Raw genomic sequence first — 22495 nt, 5'->3', positions numbered from 1 at the left:
TTCGTTTGGACAGAAAAATAAATAAAAAACTTACCGCTTACCGTCAAAAGCAGTTAAGATTTGAAGATACATTTGTTTTCTATCAAAAAACATTCGGTACTAGACAATCCTTGATGAATATCAAAAGTTGTGTTTGAAATTATATCCTAAATATTTTCATGATTCATTCCTCGCTAAATCGTGTGGGTTTCCGTCTGTTACTACGTCTGGTGCCGGTGCCGTGCAAGCAAAACAAAGGTTTTTTAAAAAGTTTATTGAGAAAAAGATACGGAAAAAAGTGTCCCTAGATAGGTATGCAATTTGGTGCATTAGTGCAGTAAAAATTGGTGCTCAAAATTAGTTCGTAGCGGATGCGAGACTTGTGTGTGTGTGTGTGTGTGTGCGTGTATGTGTGAGTGTGTGTGTGTGTGTCTCTTTCTTTTTTGGGGGGGGGGGGGGGGGGGGGGGGGAGTGAGTAGGTAACGGGGGCATCTGGGGAGCCTCAGGATCTACGTACACGTAAACTGGTTTACGCGCTTGCAACACAAGCAATAGATGGTCCTCGCTGTCGTGACCGCGCGCGCTCGTGTGTGTGTGTGTTATTTTTTAAAAAATCAAAACAATTTTAACCATTAATGGTGAGATTCCATCTTACACTCCCAAACTCCAGATCTTAGTCTTAATGTTATCATTAAAAGACAAGCTTTGCGATTTATAGTTTAATTGAAGCCCGAGTCGAAATATACTCTTACTACTGCTCTCTTGGTGGAAACGATTTATTCTGCATAAGCAATCTGGAGAAAAAAATCAGTGTCACTGTAAAAGGTTAAAATTTCACGAAGTACGCACCGTGAACACCGCTGTAACAATCCTTTGATCTACGTCATCAGGCAACCCATTGTTTCTTTCATCTTTTCCCATTCCCCTTACTACCCCCCCCCCCCCCCCCCCATTCCCCCGCCAATCTCTCTCTCTCTTGTCATAGTGTTATCCCTTCCCCTTCCCATCGCATTGTAAAATGAAAACGTTCTGCTGTGTGCAGATACATGTATGATTGTTTTGTTTTTTCTCTCTCACTAGGCATTTGAAAAAAAACAAAAACCTGAAAAAAACAAAAAAAACAACTTAACATTTTAAAGGCGAATATCAATCTTACTTGGACCAAAAATAAAATCTTACCGTTTTCATCAAAAGACAAAAAACAAAATACAATTTAAAAACATAAGCTTTTATATAGGGCAATATCCACCCAACGTGCTCAAAGCGCTTTTTATCAATATTCTTACTGCTCTTATGGTGGAAACGTTTTTGTTTTTCTGCGTTAAAAAATAATATAAATGAAGACTATTATTTGAAAACAAAAAAATCAGTGTCACTGGCAAAGGGTTAATTGCAGTACTCCTGCATCCTGTGAGACTGCTACGGCACTTGCTAATCATAAAAAGGGAAATAGCAGCAACCAACAATACTAAGGTGAAAAAAAAAAGAAGAAAAAAAAAGGTGGGGGGGGGGGGGAGCAAACCCAGTAGCAATGCAACCTTTTAGCGGCGAAATTCGATCTTTGACCTAACACCAAATCTTCTATCATCAAAAGACAAGTAACGGCAAAACGATTATAGACAATTGAAGTCCGAGTTGCGATAGTCTGACTGCTCTCTTGGTGGAAACGATAATAAAGATAAAAGCAAACTATTATCTAAAGCAAAAAATTAGCTTCGCTGTTAAGGGGTTAAGAACACCTGCAACTGCCAGTATCCTTGAGATGCTCTACGTCACCAAGGTCACCAAGCGACACTTTCGTCGGCATGCCCCCCCACCCCCTCCACTCTTTCAAGGTGGTGGTGGCGGCGGATAAAAAAGGCCTTTTTCTCTTTCATTCAATCAACTGGTCTGCTGGTGGACCCTAGGCCTCTCTACAAGTACAAGAAATAATACTCACTTTTTTTCTGCTCCAACGAAAATATCTACCCCCACCAGTCTAATTATTTGTAGCAGACGTCAAATTTCTCAAAACGGTCACGTGACACTGTAAAAACAACACAGGAAGTCCATGAAAGCTTATTTACGGCATTTCCTTTGAACCGTGTAAACAACAAAATTTCGTTTTCATTCGACTCAACGGGTTAGATTGGCCGGTATTTTTTAAACGAACTAAAGTTCTGAAAAATCAAAATGTTTCTTAGAAAGTTGAAAGATGCTAGTTTTTGAAACAGATGTAGGTTTTTTAAAAAAATCTTTATATTTTACGTGAATGCATGCTCAAGGCGAGTTGGACGTGCAGCGGAGGTTGGTAGGCCAAAGGCCCACCTCTCTATATCTAACAAATTTATTATTCATCCTAGGAGTGCCCAACCTTTTGACATCATTTTGTCAATTTCTCTTGTTAATGAATTTTCATCCGATTCACTTATTTAAAAAAAAATTTACGTCCGTTTCAAAATGCTTGCCATATAACATTCTAGGAAGAGAATGAAGTGGGTAACCACACTGTAGGCACTTGCAAGAAGTAGCTCTCGCGAGTTGAAAACAGGCGAGGATTTCTGTTTCCGTTTTTGAGGGGAAAAAATTTAGGAGTGATTTTAAAATGCTCATTCTTCTTTCTCAGTGGAATGAAATGGCATGTATTATATATCATTGGAAAGGGCATAAAATTCTGCATACAATGATGCTAATATTATTATCTTCCTATATCATGATTTTGAGAAATCTTTGCGTAAAGAGAGTATATGTGTTTAAACGCTTATAACTTTTAAACCAGAAATGGTCCTTCTTAATAAAAAAAAGTCCTTCTGAGATACATATTAAAGTAGCTTCTCTAAAAATTTCAGAGCAAAATATGTTTGCACTCAAAAGTTAGAGCTCCCCAAAAAACAGTAATTGGCCTCGATTGTTTACAGAAGCTGCCATTTTCTTATACTGATTCACTTCCTGTCGTCTGCTGGGTTTGAGAGATAACTTCGTCAATCCACATCAAAACTTTACATCTTTATATCTTACAAAATATTCCATTTATGGAAGTTATTTTTGTTTTAAATTATTCAATTAATTGGCGTTTTCATGTCCATGCATTCATTTTATAATTTACAATTCTCTTCCTTTTTTTTACGATTGATTTTTCACTGTTGATTTTGACGTTTTTCATCCTTTGACGGACGTCTGTCCAATTTAGCGGAACGGGGGAGCGGAAGTTTTTAAAATCACCTATTTTCGACCATTTTAAACACTGATACACCACCTCAAACATTTATCAGTCCATATCTTTGCTTTTATGAGGTCTATTTTCATTTTGAAAAGTTCAAAGTGAACAACTAAATGACGCCGATTCAGTGGTGTATTTGGTATATCTACATATGAATAAATATTTAATTGTCGACTTTTCCAAAATTCCAATAGGTCATTCATTTGCATGTCGTGATCTATTTTTCCTTGATTTCAGTTGTTTCAGCTCTAAACTATACCTTTCTCTCTCATTAAATAATTATTTTTCTGTTTGCAATGTATTACAGAGATGTTGAATTACCACATGTAAAAATTTCAAAGTTGTATCTGAAGCCGTTTCTGAATTATACTTGATTATCCATTGGGTTGCTGTGTTTTGGTCACATATTTTCTATTACGCAGTGGCTATTTTTACAGTCCCGTAAAGATGGTTCTCTGGGCTATTTTTACAGTCCCGTAAAGATGGTTCTCGGGGCTATTTTTACAGTCCCGTAGCGATTTTTACGGCACTATCATTTTTATGACATATAATTTGTGTTTTTGCATAAGTTATGTTTACAGTACAGAACAGCCCGTTTTCTATCATCAGTGGGCAGGTTAGGTTGTATGTCTTGATTTTTTTTTCTGTCAAACAGACATAATATAGATCTAGTAGTAGTTTATTAAACACTGAAAGTGTTTAGTTCCTGCTTGAAGTAGACACCCCTCAAGATATAATACTTTACAGGTTTGGCTTTTGTTGATACTTTACCAGTATTAACCAGCCAGGAAGGACTAACGGTTTATACAATTTTAAAAGACGTAACATTCAGGGTGTAGTCTTCTCATGTGAGAGTGGGTTCGAATCCCCTTTCAGAAAAGAGGCCGTTCACAAACCAATTGGACACATTTTGACCATTTTAGAACCCCCCCCCCCCCCCCCCCCCCCCTCCCATGTGGATAGTAAAAATGCACATTGCGAAACACCCCATATTGTTCTCTTGAATAATAATTTTTAAAAAGAAAGTAAATAATGATGATGATTCTCTACCATGGGCGGTCATGATCCAAAAGAATAGAGTTGCCCAAGACTGATCCTCATTAGGGCGCCGAGGTGAAGAGGGCATTTTACTTTGGTCCCACCATCGCGTTGCTCCTACTCCTTTACCGATTGACCCAGTGTTTGTTCCGACCAGACAAGAGTGGTCGCTGTATTGCTCCTCCCTTCCCAGTTAGGAGGTTGTTTTATTGTTCCGCCAAAGCGGTGCTCACCTTGTGGTCAGACTCCTCTGCCTAGGCTTTGAGGTACTACTAGGGAAAGAGATAGATTGAGAAAAAGAGAAAGGAAAAAGAGAGAGAGAGAGAGAGAGAGAGAGAGAGAGAGAGAGAGAGAGAGAGAGAGAGAGAGAGAGAGAGAGAGAGAGAGAGAGAGAGAGAGAGAGAGAGAAAGAGAGAGAGTGGGGGGGGGAGAGAGAGATAGAGACAGAAAGAGATTGGGAACGAATGAAAGAAAGAGAGGGGAGAGAGAGAGAGAGAGAGAGAGAGAGAGAGAAGAAAGAGAGATAGGGAAAGAAAGATGGGGAAAGAAAGAGAGGGATAGAGAAAGAATGAAAGAAAGAAAGAGGGAGAGAGAAACAAAGAAAGAAAGAGAGAGAGAGAGAGAGAGAGAGAGAGAGAGAGAGAGAGAGAGAGAGAGAGAGAGAGAGAGAGAGAGAGAGAGAGAGAGAGAGAGAGAGAGAGAGAGAGAAAGAAAGGGATTGGGAAGGAATGAAAGAAAGCGAGAAGGAGAGAGAAAAAGAGAGATATAGAAAGAACGGGATAGAGAAAGAATGAAATAAAGTGTGTGTGTGTGTGTGAGAGAGAGAGAGAGAGAGAGAGAGAGAGAGAGGGAGAGAAACAAAGAAAGAAAGAAATAAAGAAAGGGATAGAGAAAGAATGAAAGAAAGAGTGAGAGAGAGGGGGGAGAAAGAAAGAAAGAGGGACAGAGATAGAAAAAAGAGAATGTAAAAAAAAAGAGAGAAGAGAGAAAGAGAAAGAAAGAAAGACATAGAGAAAGAATAAAAGAAAAAGGGAGAGAGAGAGAGAGAGAGAGAGAGAGAGAGAGAGAGAAAGAGAGTGTGTGTGTGTGTGTGAGAGAGAGAGAGAGAGGGAGAGAGAGAGAGAGAGAGAGAGAGAGAGAGAGAGAGAGAGAGAGAGAGAGAGAGAGAGGGGAGACTGCTAACTCGCCGCACCTGAACGAAGTAAATGAGTTTTAGAGCTAAATTAGCGTCTACTCAGCCTATCTGTTACTATTTATAAATCTATTACCGCAAGCCGTAAAAATAGCCACGAGAACCATCTTTTCGGGACTGTAAAAATAGCCCCGAGAACCATCTTTACGGGACTGTAAAAATAGCCCCGAGAACCATCTTTACGGGACTGTAAAAATAAAAATAGCAACTGCGTTTCTATTAAGCTTCTATAGAGATTTTTCACCACATAAAAGGTCATAACTTTTTAACTAGTTGAGATAGAGCGATAATTTTTTCACTTTAGTAAATGTTTCACTCCCCTTTATTTTTCTACGCTAAATTAATACCGATATCACTATTTTGAAAAATTCTTGCAAGTGCCTACACACTGAGACTGACAATGGCCCATGGCAGAAAAAGCAAAAGCCCAAGTCAAAGTCACAAAGTCGGGGCTAAAGTTCAACAAACATTGAAACAAAACCCGATGCCGATATTCTAGTCGGTGATTATCAGTATTTCCTCTGAAAATATGGTAAGCGTGTCTCATACTCAACCTCTCGTGATCCTTGGACTGTAAATCACAGACAGTGACAGTCACTCCGTCACAAAGAATGCAAAAAAAAAAAGAAACAGACCTGAGACTGTCACTGTAAATTGTAAAGAACAAAAGATAACAATAACGCAGGAATTGATTCTGATTACATGACCTCTACCTGATTAACTCGTAAGAGTTTGGGACAAAAATTTCGAAGTGCTGATGATGACATTTTTGAATGATGTAGAATTAGAATGAGAGAACCGGTGAATTTTCCTTCCTCTGCTCTGATTGACCTGTCTAGATCCGACCTGACGGCGACCTCCAACCAACTTCCACTTCTAAGACCGACGTCATCATAGAACATCCGGTTTCTTAGTTACTCCCCTTTCAGATTACCAGATTGGTGTTTGGCAAATGATAGCGTAAGTATTAAAACAGCACTGGACAATGATAATTTTACAGATGTTTGGCTCAACAGTATAGATAGTATGCGCTTGGCTAAGAAGCTCATAACATTATCATCCGGAAGTAAAACGGACCAACACACAAAACTGTGTGTATCCGTGAACGTTTATAGTCAGGTTAATACAGTTCAGTGAGCATTACTCATAAACGCGGATGGCAAAAAATGATAACAAAGACCTGAGTGACGTCATCTTCGAACTATCTATACTTTCATGTTCTATAATATTATTATATGCTTTTTCATTTAATGTATTATATTTTAAAATGGAAGCATAACCAGTATGTCACAGGCCCAGTTTGTCACAGCCCACCGTGGGAAAGCATGCCAGTTTGTCTGAGGTCTAGTTTGTCACAGGTCCAGTTTGTCACAGACTCACAGCTTGTCACAGGCCGGCCCTGCCTCGACTGTGCCCAGTGCACGATGGAAGCTATCATTGACATTCTCAAAAAGAGTAAATGAATGATTGATTGATTGTACGAATTGAATTTTATTTTTCAATTGTTTTCACGAAAGAACATTCATTGTTTAAAATTTATAGAGTAATTTGCTTTTATTCGCATACAAAATGAAACAAGCTGAATTGACATTTAAGAGACCAGCTTGAACTTGAAGATGGAGAATGAAAAGCTTAAGTTACAACTACAGAGTTAAGTGCTGTAATGAATACTGCCATCAATACTCATATACTTAAATGAAATAACAAATCGATTTTATTCATATGTCTTCTTTTAAGGGTAAGACATAAATTATATTATTATTTTTAAAAGTTTGCATACAGATCAACTCAGATTGTGTGAAAAATATAATCATTGCAACTGGAAGTTATGAGAAAAGTAAATTGAAGGGCTGAAATTAATGTAAGCATACACAAATATTCGAGAAAACAAATAATCTGGTATCTTAATTTCTTATATACAGGACAACATACAACTTATAGATATAATTGTACATCATTTTGTACATCAGATTTACAGTCAAACAAAGGAAGGCAAAGAACATCTAAGAGCCTGTGACAATCTGGGCAGCCTCGTTTAAAATGGACAACTGCAACATTCACTTATCACGGAAGATAAGGCTGCGGTTATTCAGAGTCGACTCTACTCTAAAATAACTGTGAAAATTATCTGCAATCCAGCAATTCAATGTTAATTTTCGCTTTTTAAATTTTTAAAAATTAACTTATCCTTTTTTAAAACTAGCTGCACGCATTCCACGAACCCGAACTACAAGGGACAGCCAGAAAAGTGCGTCGAATCCCTGTTTATAGATAGAATGCGCTTGGCCAAGGATTTCACAACATTGCCATCCGGAAGTATAACGCACCAACACACAAACTCTGTGTAACCATGAACTTTTATAGTCTGGTTAATACAGTTTAGTGAGAACAACTCACAAACGCGGATGGCAAAAACAATAACAAAGGCCTGAGTGACGTCATCTTCGAACTATCTATAGATAGTTCGAAGATGACGTCATTCTTGCCTTTGTTATTGTTTTTTTGCCATCTGCGTTTATGAGTAATGCTCACTGAACTGTTTTAACCCGACTATAAACGTTCATGGATACACACAGTTTTGTGTTTTGGTCCGTTATACTTCCGGATGGCAATATTATGAGCTTCTTAGCCAAGCGCATACTATCTATAGATAGTTCGAAGATGACGTCATTCTGGCCTTTGTTATTGTTTTTGCCATCTGCGTTTATGAGTAATGCTCACTGAACTGTATTAACCCGACTATAAAAGTTGATGGATACACACAGTTTTGTGTGTGGGTCCGTTATACTTCCGGATGGCAATGTTATGAGCTTCTTAGCCAATAGATAGAATGCGCTTGGCCAAGGAGTTCACAACATTGCCATCCGGAAGTATAACGGACCAACACACAAACTCTGTGTAACCATGAACTTTTATAGTCTGGTTAATACATTTTAGTGAGAACAACTCACAGACGCGGATGGCAAAAACAATAACAAAGGCCTGAGTGACGTCATCTGCATACTATCTATAGATACTTCGAAGATGACGTCACTCAGGCCTTTGTTATTGTTTTTGCCATCCGCGTTTGTGAGTTGTTCTCACTAAACTGTATTAACCCGACTATAAAAGTTCATGGTTACACAGAGTTTGTGTGTTGGTCCGTTATACTTCCGGATGGTAATGTTGTGAACTCCTTGGCCAAGCGCATTCTATCTATACGAATACGTGAACACGGCTGGCTGTAAGACAAGAGAGGCAAACTGTGATGTAGCCAACTGCACAAGTATTGAAGCTATGCGCTTAGATAAAATAATCTTAAACACCGCCTGGCGGGTATAACTTACCAACACACACACAACAATGTGTAACTTTAAACGTTTATAGTATAGTCTAATTGATACCATTTAGTGAGAATTTCTCATAAAAATGGCTGGTTAAAAACACAAAGAGCTGAGTGACGTCAATTTCGTTCCAAGTAGTTGACGTCACTCCGGTTTTTGTTATTGTTTTTTGCCATACATCTCAACTAGTATGAGTAATACGCTTCAACAGTCGTAACGTCACTTCCCTCGTAATGACGCATGGTAACTTAGTAACTGGCTCTAAACTATCGGAACAATGGCGGATGCCCTAATGAAATATTTCTCCGACGAGCATAAAAGCGTATCCAGAGGGGAAAAAAAAACATAAATCTGATCATGTTTTGACTTTTACACATTCTGATCACAAGACATATGAAAAGTTCTAGTCAGCATGAAGAATAAAAAGTACCGGTTTTCTTTGTTTAGAACCACGATGGCCGCCGTTGCTGGGCGACGTAACATCAGACTATTGAATCCAATTCTCACTAAACTGTTTAGACCAGACTTTTAACGTTCAAGTTTATGACATAATTTCTCTTATATTTCCGGATGGCAATGTTGTGAGTTTCTTTGTCAAGCGCACACTATCTATATGATCTCACGTTTGAGCATTCTGGTCTTCTAGATTTTTATTCATGCCTTTTTGTTGACAAAATAATGAATTCATTTACTCCTGAGTACTCCCTAAACATAAACAAACAAACAAACAAACACACACACATACACACACACACACACACACACACACACAGCATCACGCTATTCAACACAGGCAAGCGGGATAACATGGTAGGGTGTGTGTGTGTGTGGGGGGGGGGGGGGGGGGGGGGGGGAGTCTCTGGCTATTATCGTAGCCATCGTTAAGTTATAGCCTGACACTGAAACCCAAAAAGACGGACATTTTGGCGTCATTATTTAGTTTTTGAACCGCCCAGTGAGTTGTCGTTAGTAGTGCTCATGGAAACAAGTTATTTCATTGGTTGAACTATTGAATACAACTCACGATTTGTTTTGTTTTGTGGCCAAAGACTGGCATTTTGATATCATTTTTAGGTCCGTGTCAACGCTATTATCCGGTGCTTATCACAGGCGATTGAATAATAAGCATGGCGTTGCCATTTGTCGCTATGCAATTCTTTCATTTGTGTGTCAACATACATTATTGTGATAAATATTCACACATTGTGGGTCTGATCGTAGCCATCGTTAACTTATAGATAGAATGCGCTTGGCCAAGGAGTTCACAACATTGCCATCCGGAAGTATAACGGACCAACACACAAACTCTGTGTAACCATGAACTTTTATAGTCTGGTTAATACAGTTTAGTGAGAACAACTCACAAACGCGGATGGCAAAAACAATAACAAAGGCCTGAGTGACGTCATCTGCATACTATCTATAGCTTGACACTAGAACCGTAGCCATCGTTATGTTATAGCCTGATACTGAAATCCAAAAGGACTGGCATTTTGACGTCATTATTTGTTTTTTGCACCGCCTAGTGAGTTGTCGTTAGTAGAGCTCATGGAAACAAGTTATTTCATTGGTTGAACTATTGAATACAACTCACGATTTTGTTTTCTTTTGTGGCAAAAGACTGGCATTTTGACGTCATATTTTGGTCAGTATCAGGCCATAACTTTACGAAGGCCACGCTAGAACCCACTAGGACTTATAGTTTGACGTAATTTGTTAGGTTTTTGAACCTTCTCGTGAGTTATCCCGTAGCCATCGTTAATTTATAGCCTGACACTGAAACCCAAAAAGACTGGCCTTTTGACGTCATTATTTGGTTTTTGCACCGCCTAGTGAGTTGTCGTTAGTAGTGCTCATGGAAACATGTGGTCCCATTGGTTGAACTATTGAATACAACTCACGATTTGTTTTCATTTCTGGCATTTTGACGTCATTTTTTTTGGTCAGTGTCAGGCTATAACTATAGATAGAATGCGCTTGGCCAAGGAGTTCACAGCATTGCCATCCGGAAGTATAACGGACCAACACACAAACTCTGTGTAACCATGAACTTTTATAGTCTGGTTAATACAGTTTAGTGAGAACAACTCACAAACGCGGATGGCAAAAACAATAACAAAGACCTGAGTGACGTCATCTGCATACTATCTATAAGTTAACAATTGCTACGGTTGTCCTTAGTAGAGCTGAAGGAAACAATTTATTTCATTGGTTGAACTAATCAACACAACTCACTATTTGTTTTCTTTTGTGGCCACAGACTTGTTTTAGACGTCATTTTTTTTTTTTTTTTGGTCAGTGTCAGGCTATATATAGAATGCGCTTGGCCAAGGAGTTCACAACATTGCCATCCGGAAGTATAACGGACCAACACACAAACTCTGTGTAACCATGAACTTTTATAGTCGGGTTAAAAGAGTTTAGTGAGAACAACTCACAAACGCGGATGGCAAAAACAATAACAGAGGCCTGAGTGACGTCATCTGCATACTATCTATAAGTAAACGATGGCTACGGTCCGATTGTTTTTAGGTCAGGCAAGCACTTAACATAGCTATGGGTGAGACTGACCAAAATATTTGTCACATAACAAGACGGTGATTGCCAGTTTAATAAACAAAATATAGTGAGTTGTTAGTGGTGCTCAATGAAATAAATGATTACATCGGTTGAGCTCATGAATATAACTCACGGTCATCAACTTTTTTTTTCGGATCGTGGTCTACTTTTAAGACTAGATTTTAAAAAAAAATGTCAGTTTCTGGCTTTAAGCTCACGAAGGCCACAGTCCAACGCAACTCTCTCTCTCTCTCTCTCTCTCTCTCTCTCTCTCTCTCTCTCTCTCTCTCTCTCTCTCTCTCTCTCTCAAAAACAAAGCCGAGTGGCGTCAATTTCGTTCCTTCTACATGATCTCAATGTCTGCGCATCCTGATCTCGTAGATTCAGATTCATGCCGTTTTGTTAGCAAAATAATGAATAAATAAACGCATGACAAAAGATCCGGGGTGAAAATGCAAACTGAAAGAGAGTGTGACCGAGGAGCTTTCGGAAGGCCTCCCCTGACATGAAAGTCCAGCCCATTCCTCCATGGCACAGCCAGACATCATTACATTTTTTTTTTAACAGAGACAACCCAGTAAACGGACAGATACTCAGTTTACACTTGAGTAGTTGAGAGAATGTGAATAAAGAGCCTTTTCCAGGAACTCCTTTGTATTGTTCACAGCGTGACTCGAACCAGGGATCTACCAATCCAAAGGCGAGTGTCAAGACCATAAAGCCGAACAAGGGACCATCTTTCTGGATAACTTTTTAAGCAGTGTCCATTCAAAACCAAATTGTCACATCCAGCAACATTGGAAGGTCAAATCCACCAACATTCAGGGCGGTCAGAGTTCCGCCCCTTAGGAAAATTTTACTCACTAATTAGATAACTAGTTCACTTTTTAAAATAATACATTTTGTTTCTTATTTTTATAAGGGTAGCCAACAGTTGTGACTTTTCCTTTGTGAAATAAGTTTTAACTTAGTCTTCAGGACCCGCCAGAGTCCCTTGCGCAAAAGTATAACATTTTCATTTACATAAAGGCTTGCTTTATGAGCATTATGTATAACTTGATTTTGGAGTTATTTATTGCACTTGTTTGTCTCTGATCTTTATGTGCATCTGTTTAGTGCAAACATCAATAGCAATTTTCTTCTTTATGTCCACATTGACTTCAGAGAGAGAGAGAGATCCTGCCTCCAGCATTCTTTTTTCCTTGGCAGTGAAGTCACGTATTAAGTTTACGTTCTCGAGCAGTTGATTTTTCCGTTAGACTTCTTGGGTACGGGCATGGCTTATTATATCGACTTTTGAACGACCGGTAATATTACATATTATACATTCAGCAACATAATATCGTAATTGGAGTTTGCTTTCAAAATATGACTGGGCTGAAGGGATGCAGATAATGTATGCACATCTTCGAATGACTCATCTGTGTAGATTGTAAACAAGACATGACTTAACTTGTACCCCTTGTCTAATGTTGCTTTAAAATGTCAAAATAATAAATTAAGGAGCAGGCACCGGTTTAAGATAAAGACCTGAACAGGTGATAATGAAAGGTGCCAGACAAAGCAAGAAATAAAAATATAAGAACAAAAAACATCCTCAAAAATCAGTCGATCTCGAGGTCTTGTATTTTTCTTTCTTGCTTTGTCTGGCACGTTTCATACACACTTTTTCAGTTCTTTATTTTGCCTTAAAATGCCCTCTAATCTATGACACTAATAATAATAGTTTCTGAAATCGTTAGTCCAGATTTTAGTTATTAGGATTAGTCGTCTCCAAAAATTGGATTGTACACCCCGGTGATCTATAACAAGGATTGACGGCTGATTGTATCTAAGGCCGCAAACATAGGCCTATCATCTATGCATGTGATCACTATTCAACCTTATCTGATAAGGACTCAGCAGCAAGCCCACTCAAGATAAGTGGTGTGATAAACCTATGAATTGCGTCATTGGGTTTTGACGCGTTATCTGTAATTCTGTAACGAAGATATCCAGAGATAAATTTAATACAATATGTTTGACGAGCATCTTTTTGCATGTTGGCTACAATGGAAAATAATAAATTATTCAAAATCAAGTAAATCATGTGATAACGCAATACGTATTTATTTCTTTCCATTTTTATGATTGAACGTAATCCAGAGCCACGAGACCAATGGAGCCGGAAACAAATGGATCATACTGACCCGGGATCCGAAAAAAAAACAAAAAACAAAAAAAAAAAAAAAAACAAGTATGCAAGGTCTTTCCTCGAGATTAAAAAAAAATGACAATTTCGATTTAAAATCGTTTTATAACACAGCATTCTCATATTTAAGAACATTTAAAATTGAATGGAAGATAATTTCATAAATTATTTGTTTGCGCACCACATCATTAATGCGTCAGATGCCACCATTCATCGGATCCGTATAATAATAGGAACAAAGAAGACAATAAAAAAGAAGTCTATCTCTCAATATTTCACGTTGTTGTTCAATATAATTAATGTTGATACATCGACTGCCTAGCATCATATACACCGGTGAAACACACACACTCTCTCTCTCTCTGCCAAAGAGCACTGTTTGAACAAACGCCTCACCCTTCTATAAATTAATACCATTAACACTCACACGCGACTCATATTAACCAGTTAATTGCCGTTATCTGAAAACAAAACAAAACACGTATTTAAATTTTTGGCCAGAAAACTCGTCTTTCAAATATCGATCGATTTAAATCACCTTCATCTTGGGTATTTTTAAATCGTTCGATATTTGAAGGACGAGTTTTTTGGGCGTTTTTAAATACGTGAATTTCCAGAGTATGGCAGTTAACTGGTTAATCGAAATTAGCATTCGGAGCCATAAAGCCAAAATTTATTCAGATTTCTGTAGCGTTAAATGGACAATAAGAACTGCCTGCAACCCTTTGTCATATTATATAACAAACACCAAACATCCCTGGCATGCGCCTAGTCTTATAACATGACATTGGGTATTCACGGCAGCGCTATCTACGCCAAAGACAAAACAATAGTGATAGTGACATACATACAGCCAGAACATGACAGTAACTCGGGTGGGAATTCTCAGAATTGAAAGCATACACTTCGATGTGATATTTGTCTACTACAGACCTCCACCAACGGCATTCAAGATTGTGATAGGTGACTTTAACAGACCACAGCACCAAGTGGGGCTACAATAATAACAACGAAGATGGAGCTACTGTTAAGAAATAGTGACATACATCCAGGACATGACAGTAGGTGAGGTGGACATTCTTAGAATTGAAAGCACACACTTCAATGTGATATCTGTCTACAAACCTCCACCAACGCCATTCAAGTGGCCAGTTACATCCATTACCAGTGAGAAACCAGTGACTGTGATAGGTGACTTTAACAGACACATCACCTATTGGGGATACAATAATAACAACGAAGACGGAGGTACTGTTGAGGAATGGGCTAACCAATATAACTGACACTCCTCCATGACGTAAAAGACAAACCATCATTTTCAAGCGCTCGCTGGAGAAGAGGCTTCAATCTAGACCTTGTATTTGTGTCTTCCAGTCATCTCTAAAGCTTTCAGAAATCTTTCGGCAACCCCATAAATACCAAAATCACGACATAGACCTATTACCATTGAGGTAGGGCTAGTCATTAGACCCCGCGAGAGCAAACCTCTACCCAGATTCAATTTCCGTAAGGCAAACTGGGAAAAAATCTTGTCAGACATAAATGACAGCATCAAAACCATCGATCCAGTTCTTAAAAACTACGCCAGTTCCAGAAGCTTGTATGGAGAATTGCCAAAAAAAAAAAAACACCAAAAAACAAAACAAACCCACATACCCAGAAGCTGCAGGAAATCCTATACACCATGCCTACAGCAAGACAGCAAGTTACTTTATGAACATTATGTGGAGGCTTACGAAACATAGCCATTTGCTGAAGTAACTGTCCAACTTGGTGTGACCTTAATGACTTCATTGCCAAAACAAAATCAGAAATATGGAAGGAAATGATAACCAGCACAAACATGACCAACAACAGCAAGAAAGCCTGGTCAACTATGAAAAAAACTAAAACAGAAAATAACAAACAAACCAGGGTTGCAGTGGTGACACCAAACGATGTGGCAAACCAACTTATCAAAAATGGAAAACCAACACACAGAGAAAAGGGCAAACTTAAGGAAATCAAAGGGAAATGGAAAAGATTGCCCAAGGAATTGAACAAGAAGTAGACCCTTTCTGCATCGAAGAATTGGAATCAGCCATTGAACACTCCAAACCTGGTAAAGCGGTTGGTCTAGGAGGCATCACTGCAGAAACGGTATAAGAATATCTGTCTCATGACTAAGCTGGTTTTCGCACTGGAAGATCATGCTGTGACCAACTCCTGAACTTGACACAATACATTGAAGATGGCTACGAGAACAAACAAATTACAAGAGCTGTATTCGTGGAGCTGACAGTTGCCTACGACACAGGAATTCACAGGAAACTGCTCCTAAAGGTTGTATGGGTAACTCGTAACACAAAAGTAGTTGCAATAATAAAACCCGTTATGAGAAACCATCGTTTTTTGTGTGGAAAAGCAGATGGAGATCACAAAAGAACAGGACTCCCTCAAGGATCGGTACTTGCACCTATCCTTTTCAACGTTTATACCAACGACCAGCCTGAGTTCGAGAACATCCGGAGGTTTCTATATGCTGATAATCTGTGTCTTGCGTCCCATGACTCTAATTTCAAGATCATTGAGGAGAGACTAACAGATGACCCGAATACACTCTCTGAGTATTAATTGAAGAACTCACCAAATGCCAACCCATGAAAAACTCAAGTGTGTGCCTTCCATTTAAAAAAACCGCCAAGCCAACAGGAAACTGAACATCACCTGGAATGGGAACATATTGGAGAACAACACATTTCCGTGTACCTCGGTGTCACCTTAGACCGCACACTGTCCTTCTAACAGCACACAAAGAAGACAAAAGCAAAGGTGGCCACAAGAAACAAGTGTTAAACACTACATGGAGAGCAGATCCAAAAACAGTCAGGACGACCGAACTAGCCTTCTGTTATTGGTCGGCCGAATACGCCTCACCATTCTGGGCAAGATCCTGCCATGCCTAAAATATTGATCCTGAGCCACACAATACCTGCCGGATCATTACTGGTAACTTGAAACCAACTGCAGTTCCAGTCCTCCATCGGCAGGCTGGCATTGCACCTCCCCACATTCGAAGAGCCACTGCTTCCAAAGCCCAGACATATAAACAGGAAATGAACCAAGTCACCCTATCCATGACCAAAACCCAACAAGTAGACTGAAGTCGAAAAAGAGCTTCATGACGAAAGAAAGAATCAACCCCGACCATTCAGCTGTATACACTTTCCACGTGGAGGGAGAGGGACAACCACGCAAATGAACTGCCCTACGGAACTGAGCTCTCCAGGAATGAAAAGGTAACACAGAACAGAGCACGGGCAAAACTTAGGAGGACATCTGGAAGCATGAAAAAAAAAAAGACCAGCTTGTGTACATGTGGATGCCCAGAGCAGACGATGGAGCACATCCTTAGAGTGCCAGGACGGGCCCAGCTGCACTGATCATGACCTAAAAGTCTGCTCCACAGATGCTGTGGAGTGGATTCGGTGTTGGAGAGACAAGCTATGATAATGATGATGATATAGCTGAACTTAGCTATCATAGGTGGACAGAGGAATAAGAAAATTTAAAAAATAACAACAAACAAACAAACAAAACAAAAAACAAACAAAAAACAAAACAAACTTTGAAACCGGCCCTTTTGCTTGAGAGGCAAGTGCCTTATCGATACTTTTGGGACACCTCCTTTAGTTATGAAGATAGATAGTGATACATGATACATCCTTTATATATATATATATATATATATATATATATATATATATATATATATATATAGGCCTTTCTTTAAAAAATATAGCCTTATGGAAAACATTGTGCCATTTGAGTCAATAAAAAAAATTATACGGCGCACAACTGTACTGAAAGATTTGAAAATTAGAAATGTATTTATTTTACAGATAGATAAAAAGATAACTTGATTTCCTTTTATAATTTAAAGTCAATTTAAAAGTTCGTTGAGTCAAACAGATATAAATTATGTACCGACGAGACTAACTCTCTCAAAAACAACCAATATGGACACTGTAAAAAGTTGTCAATTTGGCTTTTTTACGCAAATCGTTGCATTCGAAATAACGTATTCACTTAATTACTTTAAGGATTTCATATCTACACGAAGTTTTCAACATTTTTCATCTATTTATGACATCAAGTAATATTATTGCCCCTTTGATGCTTTCAATGTGATGGTTTCGGGTGGATAATACCCAGGTTTAACTTCTTTGGTAATAAATTAAAAAAAATAATAATAATCTAAAAAATCGAAATTTTATAATATTTTATCATTATCATCAGTGTATTTGTTTACCGTGTCTTTGTGATTTTATTGCGGGCTTTTTGTTGTTGTTTTTTTTTTCTTTTTTTTTGTTTTGTTGTGGTTTTTCAAAAACTTTCTGTCCCATCATTGTTTATGTCTATCTACGCCATTCACACTACACATCTCTCATTCGTCCTTAGTGCCTTATTCCTCTTGTTTTGTTGATAAAGGGGAAATCAGAAACGTCCACAGTATGTCTTCGTCTATTAAGTTGAGGCTTACAATTCAACACTTATCGTTATTTTTTCCTTCGAGCTTCAAGCAGCAAGATTGTCATTAATCAACCAGCAGCGCCAACGGAGGTGCATAAAAACGGTGCGTCGTTTTTGTACACCTCCAACGGAGGTGCATAAAAATGTCACCAAACATGATCACCAGAGAACTGTACTGTAAGGTAAGTTCTCGATCCCAGGATCGTCTTTCAACTCTGCTCACGTCTGCTACTTCAGGTTTATTTTCGCAGTTGGTTTTCTTACCACAACCTGTTTTCTGACACGGACAACTGTATGTTGCTATGTCACGGGTCAGATGCTATATTGGCTTACACTTAATGTTGGGCCACACAGAAAAATCAACAGAGGATGTACCAAGTAACACAGACAACGTTGTTTACCAATCTGCTCTCATTAAATGATGGTGGGGACAATATCGAATGGAAATAGTTCTTTCCCCGCGAAATTGCGGGCTTTTTACTAGTATATATATATATATATATATATATATATATATATATATATATATATATATATATATATATATATATATATATATATATTATATATATATTATCTATATATTTATATATATATATATATATATATATATATATATATATATATATATATATATATATATATTATGTTGTTTTTTTTGAGAGAGAGAGAGAGAGAGAGAGAGAGAGAGAGAGAGAGAGAGAGAGAGAGAGAGAGAGAGAGAGAGAGAGAGAGAGAGAGAGAGAGAGAGAGAGAGAGAGCTTATCCATTTGAATTTGAATAAAAGGAAATTCAAAATCTTCGTTCAATTTAGGTCACCCGGTATTTTCTTTCCAATCTGAGAATTCTTTCATGGTATAAGTTTGATATATGGGCATTCGAGCGTTAAACTGTGACAGTTGGATACCGTATAGTATATATCTAGTGTCATATTTTTGCGAGTTTCTTCGTGTCAGCATTTTTTATTAGTAAAAAGAATTACACGCGGGCGAGAGTCGTCAGGTTTACTTTCTGACAGAGATTTTTTTAAAAAGGGTTTAGGTTAACGCATGATGACACAAGAAAAGAAATACCATGGTTTCTATAGAATGGAATTAAGATCAAATAGACAACTTTTAGACCGTTTAATCTCTAGATCACTAGGCTCCGTAGATTTTTGAGGGTTTTACGGCGCTTGCAACACATTTAGGTTATATCAGCGCCAGTAAAAAGGAAGAAAATGGGATAGTAAAAAGTTCTAGAATCACAATTAAAAGTAATTACATTCCAAGAAAAAGTAACACAGGAGAACTAGGAACAAATAGGGATCAGATGTAGATTCCAAGAGCATACCACCAATGTACCTAGTTTGAGATCACCTATAAGTCTCATCCGGACACACACACAAAATCCAACAAAGAGGAATACACTCAAATGCTTACATTAAACATTGAAGATAACAAATATAATAATACATATCAGAGAGATGATTTACAAGGAAAAAAATATCATCTCCCAAAACAATAACTATGCATAAACAGCCAGGGCCAGGACAAAACAAAGTAATCTCATTCCAAGACAAAGACAGAAAGCATGTTGTAAAACAGATATAAGGGGATAGAAGACACAGTATGTACCTCCCTGCCCGCTATGGGAGGTCAGGATCCCCACCCAGAGGCCCCGTAGAAAGATATGTTTAGCAATCAAGAATTAAAGTAAAAAGAGTTACAAGAATCCAGAAGTATATTCAAGAGTAATACTATATTATTATATCCTTGTGTATAATCTGAAATCTCTTAACCCCCTCCCCACACTCCCTCCATTTTAAAATTTGCTGGTACTGGTTTTATGCCACTTATAACATTTTTTAGGTCTTCTAAATGCCAGTAAAAAGGGGGATGATGGAGAGTCAATCGATTTAGATGTGGCGTAATATCCAACCAAAGTATTCAAAGCGCTTTATAAGCGGTCTGACGCCAACAGCAACATTCAACTTATTGGACGAGACTTGACGCCTATCATGCGCTATAATTTTTCGACAGAGACATCGCTGTTAGTGTTAGGTACCGGCCATATAATCAATTTACACCCGATGCAGTAAAAGCAGATGAGGAAATAATCTCTTGTTTTCGTGTTAAGGGTTTTGCAGCGCTTTCGAAATGAAGCAAATGGGATAGTCAAACAATTAAAGATTTACAATTTACAGCACCGAAGAAAAAGAAAGAATAAGGGTTCTCGTTTAAATAAGATACAGAAGAACAGATGATTCTAAGAGCACAGTCTGCGTACTAAGTTTGATGTCACCTAAAAGGAATACACTCAAATGTTTACAAAATATATTCAAAAATATAACTATACCAGAACACAACAGAAAGATGATATACAAGGAGAAATACATCATCTCCTTAAACTATACTATACATTTGACTGTTTCCCTCGTATCCGGACTGCGGTTAGGGCCAGGACAAGGCCCAAGTAAACTCAATTCCAAGACCGTAAGCATTCTGGAAAAATAAAACAGATCCAGGGGGATAGAAGACACAGCAACAGTGACCTCACCGAGCACCAGGGGAGATAAATTAAGGCCCCTCCCAAGAACCAGGTACCAAAAGGTAAAATAATAAGAAATATGAAATTTTAGTCTTTCGCATTTATTTTATTTAATCTTCTAAATAAAACACATTAAAGTTGATCGTAGTTTCAACATTTTGACTATAAATTCAGTTTTTACAGTAAAGTGGAATCCGCATCAAGTCGACACTCTTAAAGTCAACTTCTGTTTAAAGTAAACACCACTTGTTGGTCCCAAATTTTCTGGGTTTTTTAAATTATATAAGTGTGTTCCAATGATAATAGATAAAGTCACCCAGTCTTGCTAGTCCAGCAGAGCTGATTTTATTAGGGTTCCTCTGTATCTAAATCACCCCAGCACAATACAGGGTCACGTATTAGTTAGAAGATAGAAAATAAACCCAAGAGTGACTTCCCTGGTCTACCATGATGGTGGAGTAATGAATTCAACCTAACAAGTGTCATGAAAAGTTATCTGACGGTTTTTAATGTTGATAAAGCACAATGGTGAGTTTAAATAAAAACAAAAAACAAACGAAAGTAGACAAATCACACAAATTATTCAATAGCTGGAGAAATCAATATATCCACCATGAAAATATAACAATAAAACAATTAACAGACATACCCAAAAGTATAAAATAAGTATCCTGGTTTACTTCTCTTTCTCTTGATCTCTCTTTCACACACACGCACACACACACACACACACACACACACCCACACACACACACACACACACACAAACACACACTCCTACTCATAAAAAAATAACACCTTTTAATTTTGGAGAAAAATATGTTTTTAAAAGTAAAAACAAAGAAATAAAAATTGAAAGTGAAAGCTCCCAAAAAAAAAAATCCTAATATAATAAATAGTTCCAAAATATAAATAAAAACTAGTCTTCACAATTTGAGATGAAAGTTCTGCATGTTACATGAGCATTGTGCTGCATTAATTTATCCGCACATGCATATTGCTCTTTAAATCTTCAAAAGGCGAGTCTTATTCTGTCAGAACAACCTTATTTATATATATAAGAAAACATTTGTGTTCGAAAGAACTAAAAATTGAAATCGTCAGAGGTAACTGGGATCACAACTTTTTTAAAAACCAAACTTCTAAAAAATGAATAAGATACAAAACAATGTTAAAAAGAGGCAAAGCATTAGACTGGCCCATCCAGAAAAATCCGGACCATGCGGCTGCATTTTTCGTCTTCCATCGCATATTTTGCATTTTTTAAACTTCTTTGGATATTCAGGCGTATCGCATAAAAAGAAACGTCCCCCCCCCCCCCCCCCCCCAAAAAAAAAAAAAAAGAAACCCAAAAAACAAACAAACAAAAAAACAATCAAAACATAACAAACAAACCACTAAATACACAAATACACACAAACACGCACACAAAAGATACATGCCATCTATTGCCTAAAAATGTTAATGTGCACATGGATCCCAGTTGTACTGTGTACATATATAAATATATATTTATATATATATTATTGAAGCCTGCTGATTTTTATCACTACGAGTAGGTATTCAAAGCAAATGGAACTCCCATAAGTTGAAGTACGACAGCATATTGTTATACATACCAAATTTCACAGTTTTACATGATCTATGCAATGAAATACATTTCTTTCTGTTGTCAAATTATGACCACCCATAACAAAAAGAATACATTTAACAGTTTTTGGTGCAAATTGAGATCCCACATAGTCTTGATTGTTTGAAGTACAAAAAGTACAATAACATAGCATTATCAAAATTCACATCATTTCATGATCACTGTGATAAAATGCATATAATTCTTGTTGCAAACAATATTTAATTCAGTCATAGCAACATTTTTAAGAAGCAAAAATATTACTTCAGAAGTGTGTTTTATAGTATGATAATAATATCCCTCCCTTTTTATAACCTGGATCAAAGAGATTTTTACTTTTCTT

The 22495-nt window shown here is 37.7% G+C and overlaps 1 protein-coding gene across 1 annotated transcript in view; it reads right to left on the bottom strand.

Moving 5' to 3' along the window:
• The window catches only part of LOC144965621 (citrate synthase, mitochondrial-like), a 21796-nt gene extending 15507 nt beyond the window's left edge, over positions 1 to 6289 (bottom strand). Inside the window, 1 exon segment of the mRNA XM_078901164.1 lies at positions 6122 to 6289. Coding sequence (XP_078757290.1) covers positions 6122 to 6175 — 54 coding nt within the window. The 5' untranslated portion in view covers positions 6176 to 6289.
• Between the last annotated feature and the right edge of the window lie 16206 nt (positions 6290 to 22495).

This window comes from Berghia stephanieae, chromosome 2 (genome assembly GCF_034508935.2).
Source record: "Berghia stephanieae isolate SIO BIC M18660-M18661 chromosome 2, UCSD_Bste_1.3, whole genome shotgun sequence".
Lineage (NCBI taxonomy): Eukaryota > Metazoa > Mollusca > Gastropoda > Nudibranchia > Aeolidiidae > Berghia > Berghia stephanieae.
Note: the sequence above shows the minus strand (reverse complement) of the source record. Positions and strands in the feature narration are given on the sequence as shown.